General features: G+C 38.7%; 1 protein-coding gene across 16 annotated transcripts in view; it reads left to right on the forward strand.

The window, feature by feature from the left end:
- Nucleotides 1-12,894, forward strand: part of IRAK4 (interleukin 1 receptor associated kinase 4) — a 30,675-nt gene extending 17,781 nt beyond the window's left edge. For 15 of the 16 annotated variants that reach the window (XM_054443323.2, XM_054443314.2, XM_054443316.2 and 12 more), the window contains 6 exons: nt 1,030-1,144; nt 1,569-1,678; nt 5,654-5,837; nt 7,017-7,079; nt 9,782-9,940; nt 10,063-12,894. In XM_054443323.2, the coding sequence (XP_054299298.1) occupies nt 1,030-1,144; nt 1,569-1,678; nt 5,654-5,837; nt 7,017-7,079; nt 9,782-9,940; nt 10,063-10,098 (667 nt within the window). In that variant the 3' untranslated portion in view covers nt 10,099-12,894. Of the gene's footprint in view, nt 1-1,029; nt 1,145-1,568; nt 1,679-5,653; nt 5,838-7,016; nt 7,080-9,446; nt 9,721-9,781; nt 9,941-10,062 lie in introns of those variants that run through there. The other variant, XM_063672655.1, reaches the window with a different exon arrangement.
- The last annotated feature ends 3,490 nt before the right edge of the window (nt 12,895-16,384 follow it).

Here is a 16,384-nt window from a genome sequence, read left to right on the forward strand (position 1 = left end):
ATATTACATACTATTTTCTGCATTTAGCAGATAAAGGAGCTGAGGCTCAGTAAGGCTGTTAACTTGCTGTAGGTCACATATCCAGGAGGGGGCAGAACTAGACTTTAAATTTAGGATGTATAACTCTGAACCCTGTTTTCTTTTGTCTTACCACAGATGCTGCCACTTTATTAGACTGTAGGTCTCTTTAGTTTTATTACTCTCAAGTATATAAAGACACTCAAATTAGGTTATAAATAATCCAGTGTGATTAAAGATCAAAAACATGCAAATTAGATGTGATTCAAGATCATGTCTGTAAATCAGTGCTTTCAGTGTGTTAGAAAATTCTTGACAGTATTAGCATGAAAATTCAACGGACTTCTTGAAATCTTATTTGTGCCATCATTGAAAATTGGGCTAAAGAAAGTGAGCATCAGCCTAGTCCTTAACCAAACTTATCACAAGTTCCAATAATCTGAATTATTTAGCTTTTACTGTAAAATAGAAAGAGGTTTGGCCAGCTGTAGTGGTTCACGCCTGTAATCCCAATACTTTGGGAGGCCAAAGTGGTAGGATCACTTGAGGCCAGCAGTTTGAGACCAGTCTGGGAAATACAGTGAGACTTCATCTTTACAAAAAAATTTAAAAAGTAGCTGAGTGTGGTGTACACCAGTAGTCCAAGCTACTTGGGAGGATGAGGCAGGAGGATCACTTCAGTCCAGATGGTCGAGGCCACAGTGAGCTGTGATTACACCACTGCACTCCAGCCTGGGCAACAGAGTTAGGCCCTGTCTCAAAAAAAAAAAAAAAGAAAAAGAGGTTTTACTTCTAATGTTGATTAATATTGGCTGAAAAGAGAAGTATTTGCAGAAAATTATAAACAGTTACAATAAACATATATAAACATAAACATCAAGTTAGAAATGATATATAACATACTATTTTTTTGCTCTTTTTTTCTATTAAAACTTTGAATAACTTCCAACCTACAATTGAATATATAAGTATTTATTATAATAATTTTGCATGAAAAATTATTTGTCACAGGTGTCAACATGAAAACTTAGTAGAACTACTTGGTTTCTCAAGTGATGGAGATGACCTCTGCTTAGTATATGTTTACATGCCTAATGGTTCATTGCTAGACAGACTCTCTTGCTTGGTAAGCTATTTATTCATCAGATTGTTTGACTTTTTGTTTATATGCTGGAATATTAATATTCATTTTGTTACTGGATTATTTAAACCAAATTAACTTTCATATTTTTCCTGCTCTATGAAAATTATACAGTTGATATGTCAACAAGTGGGTTGCCATTTTATTATGTGGTAATCTTAAATGTAAAATTCAGTTAAGACTATACTAGGAAGATGCTTTTATATATTTTTATCTTCAAATAACAAATGTAAACACCCATTTGAGCTTATTTAGATATTATTTTTAATAACTTAAAAATGTAGTCCTAAATTATTAGTGCTATAACATCATCTTCAGTTGTTGCCTAGAAAAATATTCTGTGTTATATATTCCCTGTAGATTTTATATTATTCTTTCTTGTTTTTAATTTGGTTTATTTCTTTAAAAGGATGGTACTCCACCACTTTCTTGGCACATGAGATGCAAGATTGCTCAGGATGCAGCTAATGGCATCAATTTTCTACATGAAAATCATCATATTCATAGAGATATTAAAAGGTAAATGCTACTGTTTAAAAGCTTTTGGAAAGCTGTCTTTAAAGAATAATTTGCTGTCACTCTATTCACTATTCACATGCATGTCTTAACCTAGAGCATCTGGACTTTTTTCCCATCACTCCATGAAAGCTCTTCTCAATAAGGACATCTGTAATCGCCTTTATTCCAAGCCCAGTGACCTACTTCCAGTACTCATCCTACTTGACCTTTTTTGTTTGTTTTAATAGTAGTTTATTCTGTTCTTCTTGACACTTTTGCCTTATGGAAATTAGTTGTTTTCTTAGTTTATGGATCACTATTCTTTTCTGAATCACCTTCATCCTCCATGAGTACTTTTCAGTTCTCTTTCTTTCTTGTGTATTTATCTAGTTAAATATTTACCTACTATAAGTAACATATTAATATATAGAGCTCAACATCAATCAAATAATCACAAAATATAGAATGTTAATATGTACAGTACACATATATATTATATGTATTATTATATATAGTATAGCACATAGGATTAATATAAAGAAGGGTTTCCAAGAAAGTGATATTTAAGCAGAGATTCAAAGAATGAGCAGGAAATAAGTAGGCACAATTTGAGGGTAACTGTAGAGTGGATGATGGGGAGAAGAACATTCTAGGCAGAAGGAACTGCATTTGTAAGACCAGTGGTGAGACAGAATATGGGAGCATGATGAGTTACAAGAAATGAAATATGCTTTGGGAACCAAGATAGGAGGATCATTTGAGGCCAGGAGTAGCAGACCTGACTATGTTCCCTGAACAACATAGCAAGACCTCATCTCTACAAAAAAACTAGTCAAACGTGGTAGTGCATGCCTACAGTTCCAGACACTAGGGTGGCTGAGGAGGGAGGAGACTTGGGCCCAGGAGTTCAAGGTTGAAGTGAGCTATGATTGTGCCAGTGCTCTCCAGCCTGGGTAATAAAGTAAGACTCTGTCTAAAAAAAAATGAAGTAAATGCAGTATGACTGAGATGCAGAAAGTTATAGGGTGGCAGATTGGAGATAAAACTACAGAGACGTGTAGGAAGCTAAGTCCTATAGGACTTAATGGATCAAGGTAAGGCTTTTAGTTTTATCACAAGTGTAATGAGATGCCGTTGAAAATTTTAAGTAGGAATATAGCATCATATTTAAGTTTTGCAAAGATGATTTTGACTCTAGTGTAGAGAACAGTTTGTAAGAAGAGGCAGTTAGTAGGCTATCATAGGTGGCAGTTCATAAGAAGAGAGGTGAGCAGATTAGAAAGATTAAAATGGCAAAACTTGTTGATGCCTTGGCTATGCAGGGGTTCAGGAAGAGGGAAGTATCAGGAATGACTCCTGGAATAATGGCATCCAGACTTGCATTCTGGAATGATTATGGCATGATTCACTTATATAGAAAGGACTGAAAAAAGACCTGGTTAGGTTGGGGTTAGAGAGATGGTTAGAAAATGTGAATTCTCCTTTGTACATGTTGTGTTTAGGGTGCTTTTAAGATGTAGTAGTAGAGATGTTAGACAGTGTGATATACAGATTTGGAGCTGAAGGTCTGAGCTGAAGATATAAATGTGTATTACTTGCATACAGGTGATAACTGAAGTGACTGTATTCACTTGAGGGGAGATGTAGATTAAGAAAAGGTCACAAGATTAAGTCTTGAGGAACCCTAAGACTTAATGGCCAAATAGAAGAGATGATCACAAAAAGGAATCTAAGGAAGTACACATAAAGAGAAGGGTAAGATGAAAACCTGGAGAGTGTGGAGTCCCTGAAAATGAGGAAAGAAAGTGTTTCCCAAGAGGGAGTAGTCAAAAAGAGTCAAGTGCTTTAATCATTGGATTAGCATCACCATGGTCTTTGGTGACTTTATGGACACCCATTTCCAGGTAGTAGTTGGTTTAGAAATCATGTTGTAGTTGAGAGAGTAAGAGCTAGAGAACTGAGATAGGAGTATAGACAAGTCTTTTTAAGACATTTTACTAGTGAAGGGGACAGCTAGAAATAGATATGTCATTCAGGAAACTTTTTTTTTAAGATGGCAGAGATTAAACTGTGCTTATGTGCCTGTAGGAAGGATCCAGATTAAGAGGGAGAGGATACTATGGAAGACAGAAATGAGATGATGTGTTCAGTAGGGTTCCAGAGAATGTAGAAAGCACTCAAGCAGAGGAACTGACCCTAGATGAGAAAAGAAACACCATCTCCTATCCTTCATGGATTGGTACTTTCTTGTGTTCTTATATATTGTCTCTTTTCTCCCTGTATGTTCTTTTTTTTTTTGAGACGAGTTTCACTCTTGTTGCCCAGTGCAATGGCACGGTCTTGGCTCACTGCAACCTTCGCCTCCCAGGTTCAAGAGATTCTCGAGCCTCAGCCTCCTGAGTAGCTTGGATTACAGGCATCCACCACCACGCTCTGCTAATTTTGTATTTTTAGTAGAGATGGGGTTTCTCCATGTTGATCAGGTTGATCTTGAACTCCCGACCTCAGGTGATCCGCCCACCTTGGCCTCCCAAAGTGCTGGGATTACAGGCATTAGCCATCCACCCGGCCTCTCTCCGTATGTTTTTGCTGAGTAATATTATGTTGATTTTAACTGCTACTTATATGTGAGTGTCTTTTGACTCTGTATTATTAGCTTCCAATCCTGGATTTTTAGTATCCCTGTACCAAAAACACTTCATCTGGGTATCCCACAGTAGCCTTTAAGTCAGCACATCAGAAATCAAACTCATCAGCTCTTCCCAACCTAAAGTCTTACCACATTTCCTTTCTGATCCAATGAAGTCACTATTCATTCTGTCTCTCAAGCTGGAGACGTTCTCATTCTCTATATCATGCTAATTACAAAATTCTGTTGTGTGAGCCTCAAAATTTTCACTCTCCATTTATCCCATGTTATGACCATTTAAACCCTCATTGTCTCTCATTTGCTTTGTTACAAACCTTCGTAGTCAACCTAAATCCAGCCTATCAGTTCTCATCTATTCACTACCACACTACCAGGTCATGGTCCTAAAAGTTAAGTCTAATAACATCAGTTTCCTACTGTGAAAACTTTAGCTGGTATCCTGTTGCTCACAGGATAAAATTCAAATTATCTCCGTGTTTCTTGGACACTCGTTCCATGTATACCATATAATGTTTTTGTCACTTTGTACCTGTTACTCCATTTGCCTGGAGTGCCTTTCTTTCCCTCATATAACTATTAACTTCTAATAATCCTTCAATACTAAGCACACTTTTCACCCTCTGTTTGAAATTTTTCCTACTTTTTCCAGGCACATGGTTGTTCTCTCAGCATTTTGTACCTAATATTACCATTGTTTTAAAAAATTATTTATGCCTTTGTCACAGGCAAGATTTTAAGACTCCCTCATGCCCAGCAGTGAGCTTAAATACTATACAACATAGGGAGTTCTCAATAAGATTGTGTTGAATTAAAGTATGAAAACACATAATGAATTAATTGAGATATTTTGGCCATATTTTTTTCTCTTCAAAAGCCAGATAGTACAGAACAAAAGAATAAAGAAATGCATAACTGAGATACTTTGGTTGGAAATTTGTTTTGAAATGAATTGATACATACTAAGAAAGGAATTAATAAAGGTGCCTTGGAAGACTTTGTAGTAATTTACCCTATAATAAATGATTTGTGGAATAATGAAAATATCTCTTACTAATGTAGACAGTTTTATTTCATTTTTATTCTCCTAAATGTTTTCCTCAAGAAAAATAAAAAAAGAGGACAGTTGCTTCTCTTTAGCTATAATCTGAATTCTAGGTTTATTTCTGTAAATTTTAGGCTTTTATGATGCATACTATAAAATGTTACACTCTGTAAATATGTATGTACGTATACATGTATGCATATACGTATATACATGCATACATACATACATCTAGCTAAGGAACTGTTTGACTTTTTTGGGGTGGAAAAAACATTTTTTTCTTCAAACTTTATATTTTTTTCAGTGCAAATATCTTACTAGATGAAGCTTTCACTGCTAAAATATCTGACTTTGGCCTTGCACGGGCTTCTGAGAAGTTTGCCCAGACAGTCATGACTAGCAGAATTGTAGGAACAACAGCTTATATGGCACCTGAAGCTTTGCGAGGAGAAATAACACCCAAATCTGATATTTACAGCTTTGGTGTGGTAAGTTCCATATACATAATTATTAAAAATAATCATTCTGCTATAATTGTGAAAATGAAGTAGAATATTATTTAATATACCCATCTTGTTTATCTCTCTTATGTAACAATATAAGTTTTTCACATTAACCTCTACTTACACCAGAAAGTTTATACAAACTTCTTCCAATGTGTAAAACTTTTGAGTTGATTTTTGAAATGACTACAAGAAATGATTTTCTTGCCATCTGTCTTTATGAATTAGCATGACACCTAATGCATTAAATGAATCATGTCATACAGTATATACTTTAGTCTCACATTTTTTGACATTTACTAATCTACCTGTCTATTCTCAATAACTTTTAAGATGGAGCAAGAGATAGGTGTGGGTGGTTGAAGAAACCAGGGGCTTTTTCTTCATTTTATTTTTTCATATGTGTTTCATATATGGAAATTTAACTTCATAGCACTGTGAAAATAAGGCATAGGGCTATAGAATATGCCTAATGTTTAGAAAATAATATTCTCCTAAGAGCCAGAGAAAATTATTCTTGTGAAGAATCCCCAAAAGGCAGGAAAAGGATTGGGAGTTCTCAGAACATATGTTGAGTGGGGCTGACTCTTTAGTAAGTTGCCAATAGAAAAGAGCTGCTTATGGTCATGATGGGGTCCAAGATGTCCCTGAAGGAGGGTTGGTGAGAAATGCCCAAAGCTCATGTTCTTTCCACTTTAATATCTAAAAGACATAGCTTTGTATAGAATGATTAATCAAATTTTGTAAGCAAGATTCATATTCATTCTAGTTTATTTTTGTCTTGAGTATTATATATATAATTTATTAGTATCATGTATAATATATATATTTTTTAGAGAGACAAGATCTCACTCAGTCACCCAGACTGAAGTGCAGTGGTGGAATTATGGCTCACTGCAGCCTCAACCTCCCAGGTTCTAGTGATCCTCTCACTTCAGCCTCCCAAGTAGCGGGGACTACAGGTGTGTGCCACCACACCCAGCCAATGTTTTTTTAAAATTTTTTGTAGAGACAGGGTCTCCCTGTTGCCCAGGCTGGTCGTGAAGTCCGGGGCTCAAGTTATCCTCCCACATCTGTCTCCCAAAGTGCTGGGGTTACAGGCATTAGCCACTGTGCCCAGCCTATCTTGTGTATTATATTAATGATTTTTTTTTGTCTTCATAGGTTTTACTAGAAATAATAACTGGACTCCCAGCCGTGGATGAACATCGTGAACCTCAGTTATTGGTAATTGAAATATTCGTTTTCCTCAATCCTTTTTTCTCTGCTTTTGTAGTCTAAATTTATATGGATAAATTTGACATCTAGAAATAACATTTTCTATTGGCAGTCTTTCCATTGGCTATTACACGATAGCATATGGAAAAAGCATTAAATATTTTTCATTCTCAGCTCTCCCATGAAGCATTTGTGAAACCTAGAAAAGTCACTTCTATATTCTTTGTTCTGATTTCTTTGTGGGTAAAATGAGAATAGAACTAAATGATTTCTGAGGTCCTCTTTAGCTTATGTTTATTTTGTCACTTTTGGGGTGGCTACTGTTAATAACAGTGTTTCCAGCATTTTCAGAAGGGGAAAAAAAAGGCTTTCATTCAGATTTCTTTCAGAATAAAATTGCTAGTAAAAGTTATCTACTTATTTCTATCGTGGGGTATTTTATTTACAAAGTTACAATAAAAAACATACCAAATTTGCTATTGTTAGGAAAAATTAATATCATGTTTTTCCTTTGCTCTTACACCACAACAACAATCAACTCAGAAGATTTCTGTGACCAAATGTGAGTGGGGAGGGTTTCTCCCCACCAACAAGCAGGCAATCTACTTGGCAGCGGAAGTTAGCTGGATCTCCTCCAATTTAATTCTGACACTATGTTCCTGGACATAGCATCAGAGTCAGATCCCACAGGTTAAGGTCTCAGTCCCCAAGACTGCCATCTCACCAGACACCAGTCGTAAGTTTAGGCCTCCAGAACTTCTGACCAACTGCCTTCAAGTTGGAGTTCCTATGACCTCCTGTGTGGGTATGGAGGGCTCAAGATTGAACCCAGATTGATTCACTAAGTTGCAGCATATACTTTACCTAAGTTTTCCATCATTTTGCCTAAGACTTTTTCCTTCAAAATATATAAAAGCCTCAAAACTTTGGCTTGAGTAAGAATGAAATGCAGAAAAACATAAGCTCTATCTCAGTCACAAGTTTTGCGTTTCATCATATAATAGTGAAAATCATAAATCTTTGGAGAAGGTTTTACTCTTTCACCCATTCGTAAGGCTTGACTGTGGTGTGACTCTAAAGTAATAAGATTTTCATACAAACACAGTTTAAAAAAAAAATGATCATGTGAAAAACTGTTATGTCACTAGATTCTGCCATTGTCAAACATTTTCAGAATTTATCTTTGAAAGTGTTTTTGAAGAGTTTACATCCTACCTCTCATGAATAGTTTTTTTAATCTGTATTAGTTTCCTAGGACTGTTATAAAAATATACTAAAAACTGTGTGACTTAAAGCAACAGAAATTTATTTGCTCATAGTTCTGGAGGCCAGAGTCTGAAATCAAGGTATTGGCAAGACTATGCTCTCTCTGGAGGCTCCAGAGAGAATCTTGCCTTGCTCATTGGATGTAGGGCTTACCTCCAGGATTATCCATAATCCGGAATGATCTCATCTCAGGATACTTAATTACACCTAAAAGGGCCCTTCTTTTCCTAATAAGAGCACATTCACAGGTTCCAGGAATTATGACATAGACATGTTTTGGGGGACCATGATTCACCCAACTCCACTATCTTATTCCTACACTTCTCTCCCTATTAATTTTTTTTATCATGGCCTGCTCCCCATTTTTCCCCTCCTTTTTTCTCTTTGATTCAACAATCTTAGTACCCATAGAGAAGTTTGTTGGGTACAGGGAGGAGGAGTCAGGGTCCAAAAGTTGGAATTGCGCTATTAGAAGCACATCAAGAAGCAGACCACCCTGTGCTGCCCACCTAGTAAATGCTGCTAATGGGAACATATAAGCAATTAGCTCATAACGTAGATATAAAAATGGGAAGGCAAATGGGTGGAAGTATCTAGGAGGTATAAATAATTAAATATACATTTATATGTATATATATTATATGTATACATATATATGGGTGTATATATATATACACACCCATATATATACACACACACACACACCCCCAGTCATGTGTTGCCTAGTGACAGGAATACGTTCCGAGAAATGCGTTGTTAGGCAGTTTCATTGTGTGAACCTCATAGAGTGTACTTACACAAACCTAGATGATATGACCCGCTACATACCTGGGCTATATGGTATTGCTCCTAGGCTACAAACATATGCTGTACGGTATAATACTGTCCTGAATACTGTAAGCAATTGTAACACACTGGTAAGTGTTTGTGTATGTAAACATAAAAGAGGTACAGTAAAAATATGGTATTATAATCTTATGGGACCACCATCTATATGTGGTCTGTCATTGACCAATTGACCAAAATGTCATTTTGTGGTGGATGGCTGTACTAATTTACATAGGATTTGTCCTGCATGTCTTCAATTTTTTTTTTTTTTTTTTGAGACAGAGTCTTGCTGTGTCACCCAGGCTGGAGTGGCGTCATCTCAGCTCAGTGCAACCTCTGCCTCCTGGGTTCAAACGATTCTCCTGCCAGCCTTCCGAGTAGCTAAGATTACGGGCGCGCACCACCATGCCTGGCTAATTTTTTGTATTTTTAGTAGAAACAGGGTTTCACCATGTTGCCCAGGCTGGGTCTTCAATTCTTAATAAGGTTTTAAGATAAGATAGTAAAATGAGAGTGCATGTTATTACAAAGTAGATTAATTTAAATAATTAAAATATATATTCTATTTTCTTTCACTTTGATTTGAAGCTCTTAAAGTTTTAACACTCATTTTAAAGCTAGATATTAAAGAAGAAATTGAAGATGAAGAAAAGACAATTGAAGATTATATTGATAAAAAGATGAATGATGCTGATTCCACTTCAGTTGAAGCTATGTACTCTGTTGCTAGTCAATGTCTGCATGAAAAGAAAAATAAGAGACCAGACATTAAGAAGGTATGCATTTTTTATACTTATTTAAAAAGTGAAAGGGCTGGGGTTCATCATATTTTCCAGAGTGTACATTTTAAAGCAACTGTATAATGTGGTTCTTTTGTTTTTTTCTTTCTTTTTAAAAGGTTCAACAGCTGCTGCAAGAGATGACAGCTTCTTAAAACTTTATTGGAATAGACTCTTGACTTTTTATATACACCTATCTCAACCATTTTTTTAACTAATTTTTTTCCTAAATATTCTTCTTTACCTTTAACAAGGCACAGGCTGTTGCAGGACAGTGGTTATTAAAGCATGGGTTGAACTTCCAAAATATAAAAATAGAGCCACTATATCAACACTTAGCCCTACCCATTAGTATCACCCCCAGTTCTTACAGTAATCCCTGAGAAATCTCCTTCAAGCATCACCAAACACAGTTTGAAAATTACAGGGTTAGCAAAAAGAGCCTGGGCTGTGTGTAGGGTGGAAGCACTCTGATCTGAAGCCCAACTGACTCCACTACTAATTTGCTGTAAAGCTTTGGACACACACTTAGCTGCTGTGAGCCACTAATAACATTGGGCTAATATCTGCTGTGCTTCTCTGACAGGTAGTCATGAAAATCAAATGATGTAGAATAGATACAAGCACTTTGTAAATTGTAAAATGATACAAAATTTAAAGTTTATAGAGCCAGTTACAAAATCCTATTAGTCATATATTTATAGATTGTGTTCACAGCAATCATTTAACCACAAATAAAATATCCCTTGATGATACTGCCATAATGATATGTCCATTATTAGATTATGTTACATGACAAAGTTGAAGGAATTTTGCAGATGCAGTTAAGGTTCCTAAACAACTCACTTTGAGACTGTTGAAAGGGCCTGACCTAATCAAGTGAACCCTTGCAAGAAGGATTCTCCTTGTAAGCCTTCAAGAAGTATGTGCGAGGGCCACATTGGCTAAACCCTAAAGGTGGCCTCTAGAAGATGAGACCTACCTTCCAGTTGTGAGCAAGCAGGAAAAAAAAAATTGGGACCTCAGTTGCAACCACAAGGAATTGAATTCTGCCAACAATCTGAGTGAACTCAGAAGAGTACTCCAAGCTTCAGATGATAACCACAGCCTGGGCTGACACCTAGATTTCAGCTTTGCGTGATCCTCAGTATGAAAACCTATCTGTGCTATGCTGGACTTCTAATATATAGAACTGTGAGATAATGGGTCACATTGGCCAGATGTGGTGGCTCATACCTGTAAATCCTAGCACTTTGGGAGGCCGAGGCGGGCAGATCACCTGAGGTCAAGAGTTCAAGACCAGCCTGGCCAACATGGTGAAACGCTGTCTCTACTAAAAACACAAAAATTAGGTGAGCGTGGTGGTGGACGCCTGCAGTCCCAGCTACTTGGGAGGCTGAGGCAGGAGAATAGCTGGAACCGGGGAGATGGAGGTTGCAGTGAGCTGAGACCGTGCCACTCCAGCCTGGGTGGGAGTGCCACCAGGCACTCCAGCCTGGGTGACAAAGCGAGACTCCATCATAAATAAATAAATAAATAAATAAATAAATAAATAGGTCACATTAAGCCTTTAAGTTTGTGGTAATTTATTATGCAGTAATAGAAAACAAATACAGATACTCTCCCATGATGTTTTTCCCATGATGATTTCCCATGATATTTATAGGTTCTGCCCACATTTGAGGGGTATGTGGAAATTATACAGAGCATGTACAGTGGGAGGCTTATAGTGTACATACTGAAATGTGGGGTTGGAGCCCTAACACAGAGACCCCAGCAGGGCACTGCCTAGTAGAGCTATGGGAAGGGTGCTGCCATCCTCCAGACTTGAGAATGGTAGAGCCACCAGCAGCTTGCACTCTGAGCTTGGAAAAGCCACAGGCACTCAACTTCAACCATGAGGGAAGCCATGCACCCTGCAAAGCCACAGGAGTGGAGCTGCCCAAGGCCTCGAGGGCCCACCCCTTGCACCAGTGTGCCAGGATGTGGGACATGGAATCAAGGAATATGTTGGGGCTTTTTTTTTTATGAGACACAGTCTTGCTCTGTCGCCCAGGCTGGAGTGCAGTGGCACGATCTCGGCTCACTGCAAGCTCCGCCTCCCAGGTTCACACCATTCTCCTGCCTCAGCCTCCCCAGTAGCTGGGACTACAGGCGCCCGCCACCACACCCGGCTAATTTTTTTGTATGTTTCGTAGAGACGGGGTTTCACCGTGTTAGCCAGGATGGTCTCGATCTCCTGACCTCGTGATCCACCCGCCTCGGCCTCCCAAAGTGCCAGGATTTAAAGTTTAATGTCTTCCCCGCTGGGTTTCAGACTTGCCTGGAGCCTGTTGCCCCTTTCTTTAGCCAATTTCTCGCTTTTGGGACAAGAATGTTTTACTCATTGCCTGTACCACCAACTGTATCTTGGAAGTAAATAACTTATATTTTATTTCAGAGGCTCATACGTGGCAGGAACTTACCTTGAGTCTCAAATGAGACTTTGGACTTTTGAGTGATGCTAGAATGAGTTAAGACTTTGAAGGACTATTGGGAAGGGATGATTATATTTTGCAATGTGAGAAAGACATGAGATTTGGGGGGCTGGGGGTAGAATGACATTGTTTGGATGTTTGTCTCCTTCAAATCTCATGTTTAAATGTAATCCCCAGTGTTGGAGGTGGAGGTGGGGCCTGATGGGAAGTGTTTGGGTCATGGTGGCAGATCCCTCATGAATGGCTTAGAGCCACTGGTGATGAGTGAGTTCTCACTCAGTTTGTGTGAGACTCTGGTGGCTTAAAAGAGTCTGCTCCCCCTTTGCCTTCCACTGTGATTGTAACCTTCCTGAGGCCTTCATCAAAGGCCAGGCAAATATTGGTGCCATGCTAGTGATGCAAAATGGGCTAACAATATGTAAATTTGTAATTTTTAAGTTATAGATTGTTTTCATTAAACACTTATGAATACTGTTTGAAGTGCTTTAATTTTTATAACAATCCTATGAATTTGGTAATAATATTCACATTTTACAGATGAGGAAATTACCCAAGATTATATAGCTAATAAGTTGCATGGCAGAAGTTAGCATCTGGCATCAGTTTGCAATCTTTACCACTAACACTATGTTTGTGCATCATATTAATCATAATCATTTTCTCTGTCATATGTTGAAAGTTATTGTGCCAAACATTGTACTAAGAGTTTTAGAAGCATGATCTGATTGATAAATCTACAATGTAGGTTCTGTTCTTTTACTTGTTGAGGAAATTTTGAGACCCTCAATGATTAAATAACTTCTTTCCCTTGTTCATTGTATTAGACTGCAGTTCTCCACTCATTATATTTGATGCCTTTTGCAATATGGCTTTGTAATTTTTCCCATCAGGAAGTAAAGTCTATTTCCTCAACCATTAAATCTGGGCTGGCCTTGTAACTTGCTTACAGAAAAAGTGATGGTCAGTTCCAAGCCGAGGCCTCAAAAGCACTAATGCACTACTTCTCTCATTTGGAACCCTGCCACTGACATGAGAACAAGCCAAGGGTAACATGCTGCTGATGACAGACCATGCAAAACAGAGACAAGGCATCTCAGATGAGGTCATCCTTAATCAGCCCACCTGCCAGCTGATCACAAACATATATGAGACATGAGAGGTCAGCCAACTGTAGATTTGTGAGGGAGGATAGCTGTTGTTTTAAACTGCTACTTTTTTTTTTTTTTTTTTTTTTGTAGAGTCTCACTTGGTCACTCATGCTGGAGTGCAGTAGTGTGATCATGGCTTACTGCCGCCTTGAATCTCTCAGGCTCAAGTGATCCTGCTGCCTCAGCTCCTTGAGTAGCTTGGAGTACTGGTGTGTGCTACCATGCCCAGCTAAATTTTTTTTAAATTTTTTGTAGAGACAGGCTCTCACACTATGTTGCTGAGGCTGGTCTTGAACTCCTGGATTCAAGCAATTCTCCTGCCTCAGCTTCCCAAAGTGTGAGATTACAGGTATAAGCTACCATGAAAATCACATCTGGGGGCTAGTTTGTTATGCATTAGTATGGTATGGTTTGTTATTCGTTAGAATGAAGATTACAGGTATAAGCTACCATGAAAATCACATTGAAAATCAGTTTGTTATGCATTAGTATGACTAAATCATGATTTAGTCATGTAGCCAGTAAGTGGCAGTCAGAAACACACACACACACACACCCACACACACGAGGATGTGGCCCAGCTTGTCTTATTATAAATACAGCTTGGTAATTTAGAAAACTAAGAAAGGTAATCTAACCCCCGTTCATGGCTTGCCTCTTTCCCATTAACCATCCAGAGTTCACTAAGAAACTACAGCCTGGCTGAATCCTAGCAAAAGAGGGTGGTAATGCAGCAGCACTGACAGTTGAGTAGAGGCTGGTCTCAATCTTTTTGGAGGACAGAATCAGCTGAATGAGGATCCCTACTGGAAGGGACCTGATGCTCAGGAATGGGTCAGTACTGGCATTTTGTGTGGTGGAACCCATGGCTTTCACAGGGCAAGAGATTTTGCCAGTGCTAGTGAGTTTTCCTGTGGCCAGAAATAAAATGATGGAGGCTAGATCCTCTGGTGACCTACCACTGCTGGCATGTGCTCCTTTCACAGCTGTTCTTCAAGGAAAGGTAAATTCATTTATTCATTCAACAAATTGAAAAATGCCCACTGTGTCATAGAAACTTCTAGGTGCTAAGGATGAAGCAGTGAATGAAACTAAGCTTTTTGCCCCCATTGAACTTGTATTTTAGTGGAAGAGACAATATATGCACAGATATAGAATACCTAAGTGCCATGAGGAGGAATAAAGCAGGATAAAGGTGAGAGGAACAAGGAGTACAATCAGATTGGGAAATTAGGGGAGACCTCTCTAAGGAGATGACACTGACACTTGAGCAGAGAACTGTAAGTGAGGAAGGCATGTAGATACCGGGTTAGAGTGACCCAGTGTGGGGAACACATTCAGTGCTCTTGAGGCTGTGCTTGGTCTACTAGAGGAACAGAGAGCTGTCAATGAACTGAAGCAGACTGATCAAGGAAGGTAGAGAGCCACAGGCAAACCATGTAGGAGCTACTGGGCAACAGTGAGACCTAAACTTTCTTCTATGAGATAGTGCCACTATCATAACTAGTACAGTGTAAAACTTCAGTTTGTTGGCTGAATTGGGGTGGCAGAGAGCTATAATTTATATGATTTAAGGTAAACTGTTCCCAATCATGGCTAGCCATGAATCATTTGTAGAACTATTTGATTCTGGACCCACCTACTGGGTCAAAATCTAGTATGAAGCCCAGAATTAGTATTTTATTTAAAAAAAAAATTCCAGGCCGGGTGCGGTGGCTCACACCTGTAATCCCCACACTTTGGGAGGCCGAGGTGGGTGGATCACGAGGTCAAGAGATCAAGACCATCCTGGCCAACATGGTGAAACCCCATCTCTACTAAAAATACAAAAATTAGCTGGGCGTGTTGGTGTACACCTGTAGTCCTAGCTACTCGCGAGGCTGAGGCAGGAGAATCACTTGAACCTGGGAGGTGGAGGTTGCAGTGAGCCAAGATTGTGCCACTGCACTCCAGCCTGGTGACAGAGCAAGACTCCATCTAAACAACAAAAATTCCATCCTTAAATGTATGGCTCTATTTGCAAAGAAAATGTGAAAGGATATACACCAAACTGTTTACAGTACGTACCTCAGGCACATTATTTTAGCTCTGAGTAGAAATGCCTTAGCTTAAATGTTTAAGTTTTAACAATGAGCCTTTTGTTTTTTCAGACAGTCTCGCTCCGTTGCCCAGGCTGGAGTGCAGTGGCGCAATATCGGCTCACTGCAAGCTCCGCCTCCCAGGTTCACGCCATTCTCCTGCCCAGCCTGTAGCTGGGACTACAGGCGCCCGCCACCACACCCGGCTAATTTTTTGTATTTTTAGTAGAGAGGGGTTTCACTGTGTTAGCCAGGATGGTCTCGATCTCCTGACCTCGTGATCCGCCTGCCCTGGCCTCCCAAAATGCTGGGATTACAGGTGTGAGCCACCGCGCCCGGCCCAACGATGAGCCTTTCTAAAGCTATTTCAGCATCTTTTGTAAACCTGCTACCAAAGACATCCCTTTTGTCACATCTCTAATAAAAAAGATTTGAAACCAAATTGCACACAGGAGTGCATTCAACATTTTTCAGATGAATGAATACAGTGGCAAGTCTGAAAGAGTTTAGTGTCAAGTAAATCGGTACTGGGGTGCTTCTGTTACAGAAAATGAATAACTCGTGGCATTTTTATTATTGCTACAACAGTGGCAAATTTTTAATCTAAGCACTCTATGGTCACAATTATTCCTGCCTAGGTTTAAAGCTACTTAAAATCCTTTTTGGACTTAGGCAGACTAATTAACAAATAAATGAATGGGATTTCTAACCTAACACCAGGTACTGAATTATGCAAAA

The sequence above is a fragment of the Pongo pygmaeus genome, chromosome 10 (assembly GCF_028885625.2).
Source record: "Pongo pygmaeus isolate AG05252 chromosome 10, NHGRI_mPonPyg2-v2.0_pri, whole genome shotgun sequence".
In the NCBI taxonomy this organism is placed as follows: Eukaryota; Metazoa; Chordata; class Mammalia; order Primates; family Hominidae; genus Pongo; species Pongo pygmaeus.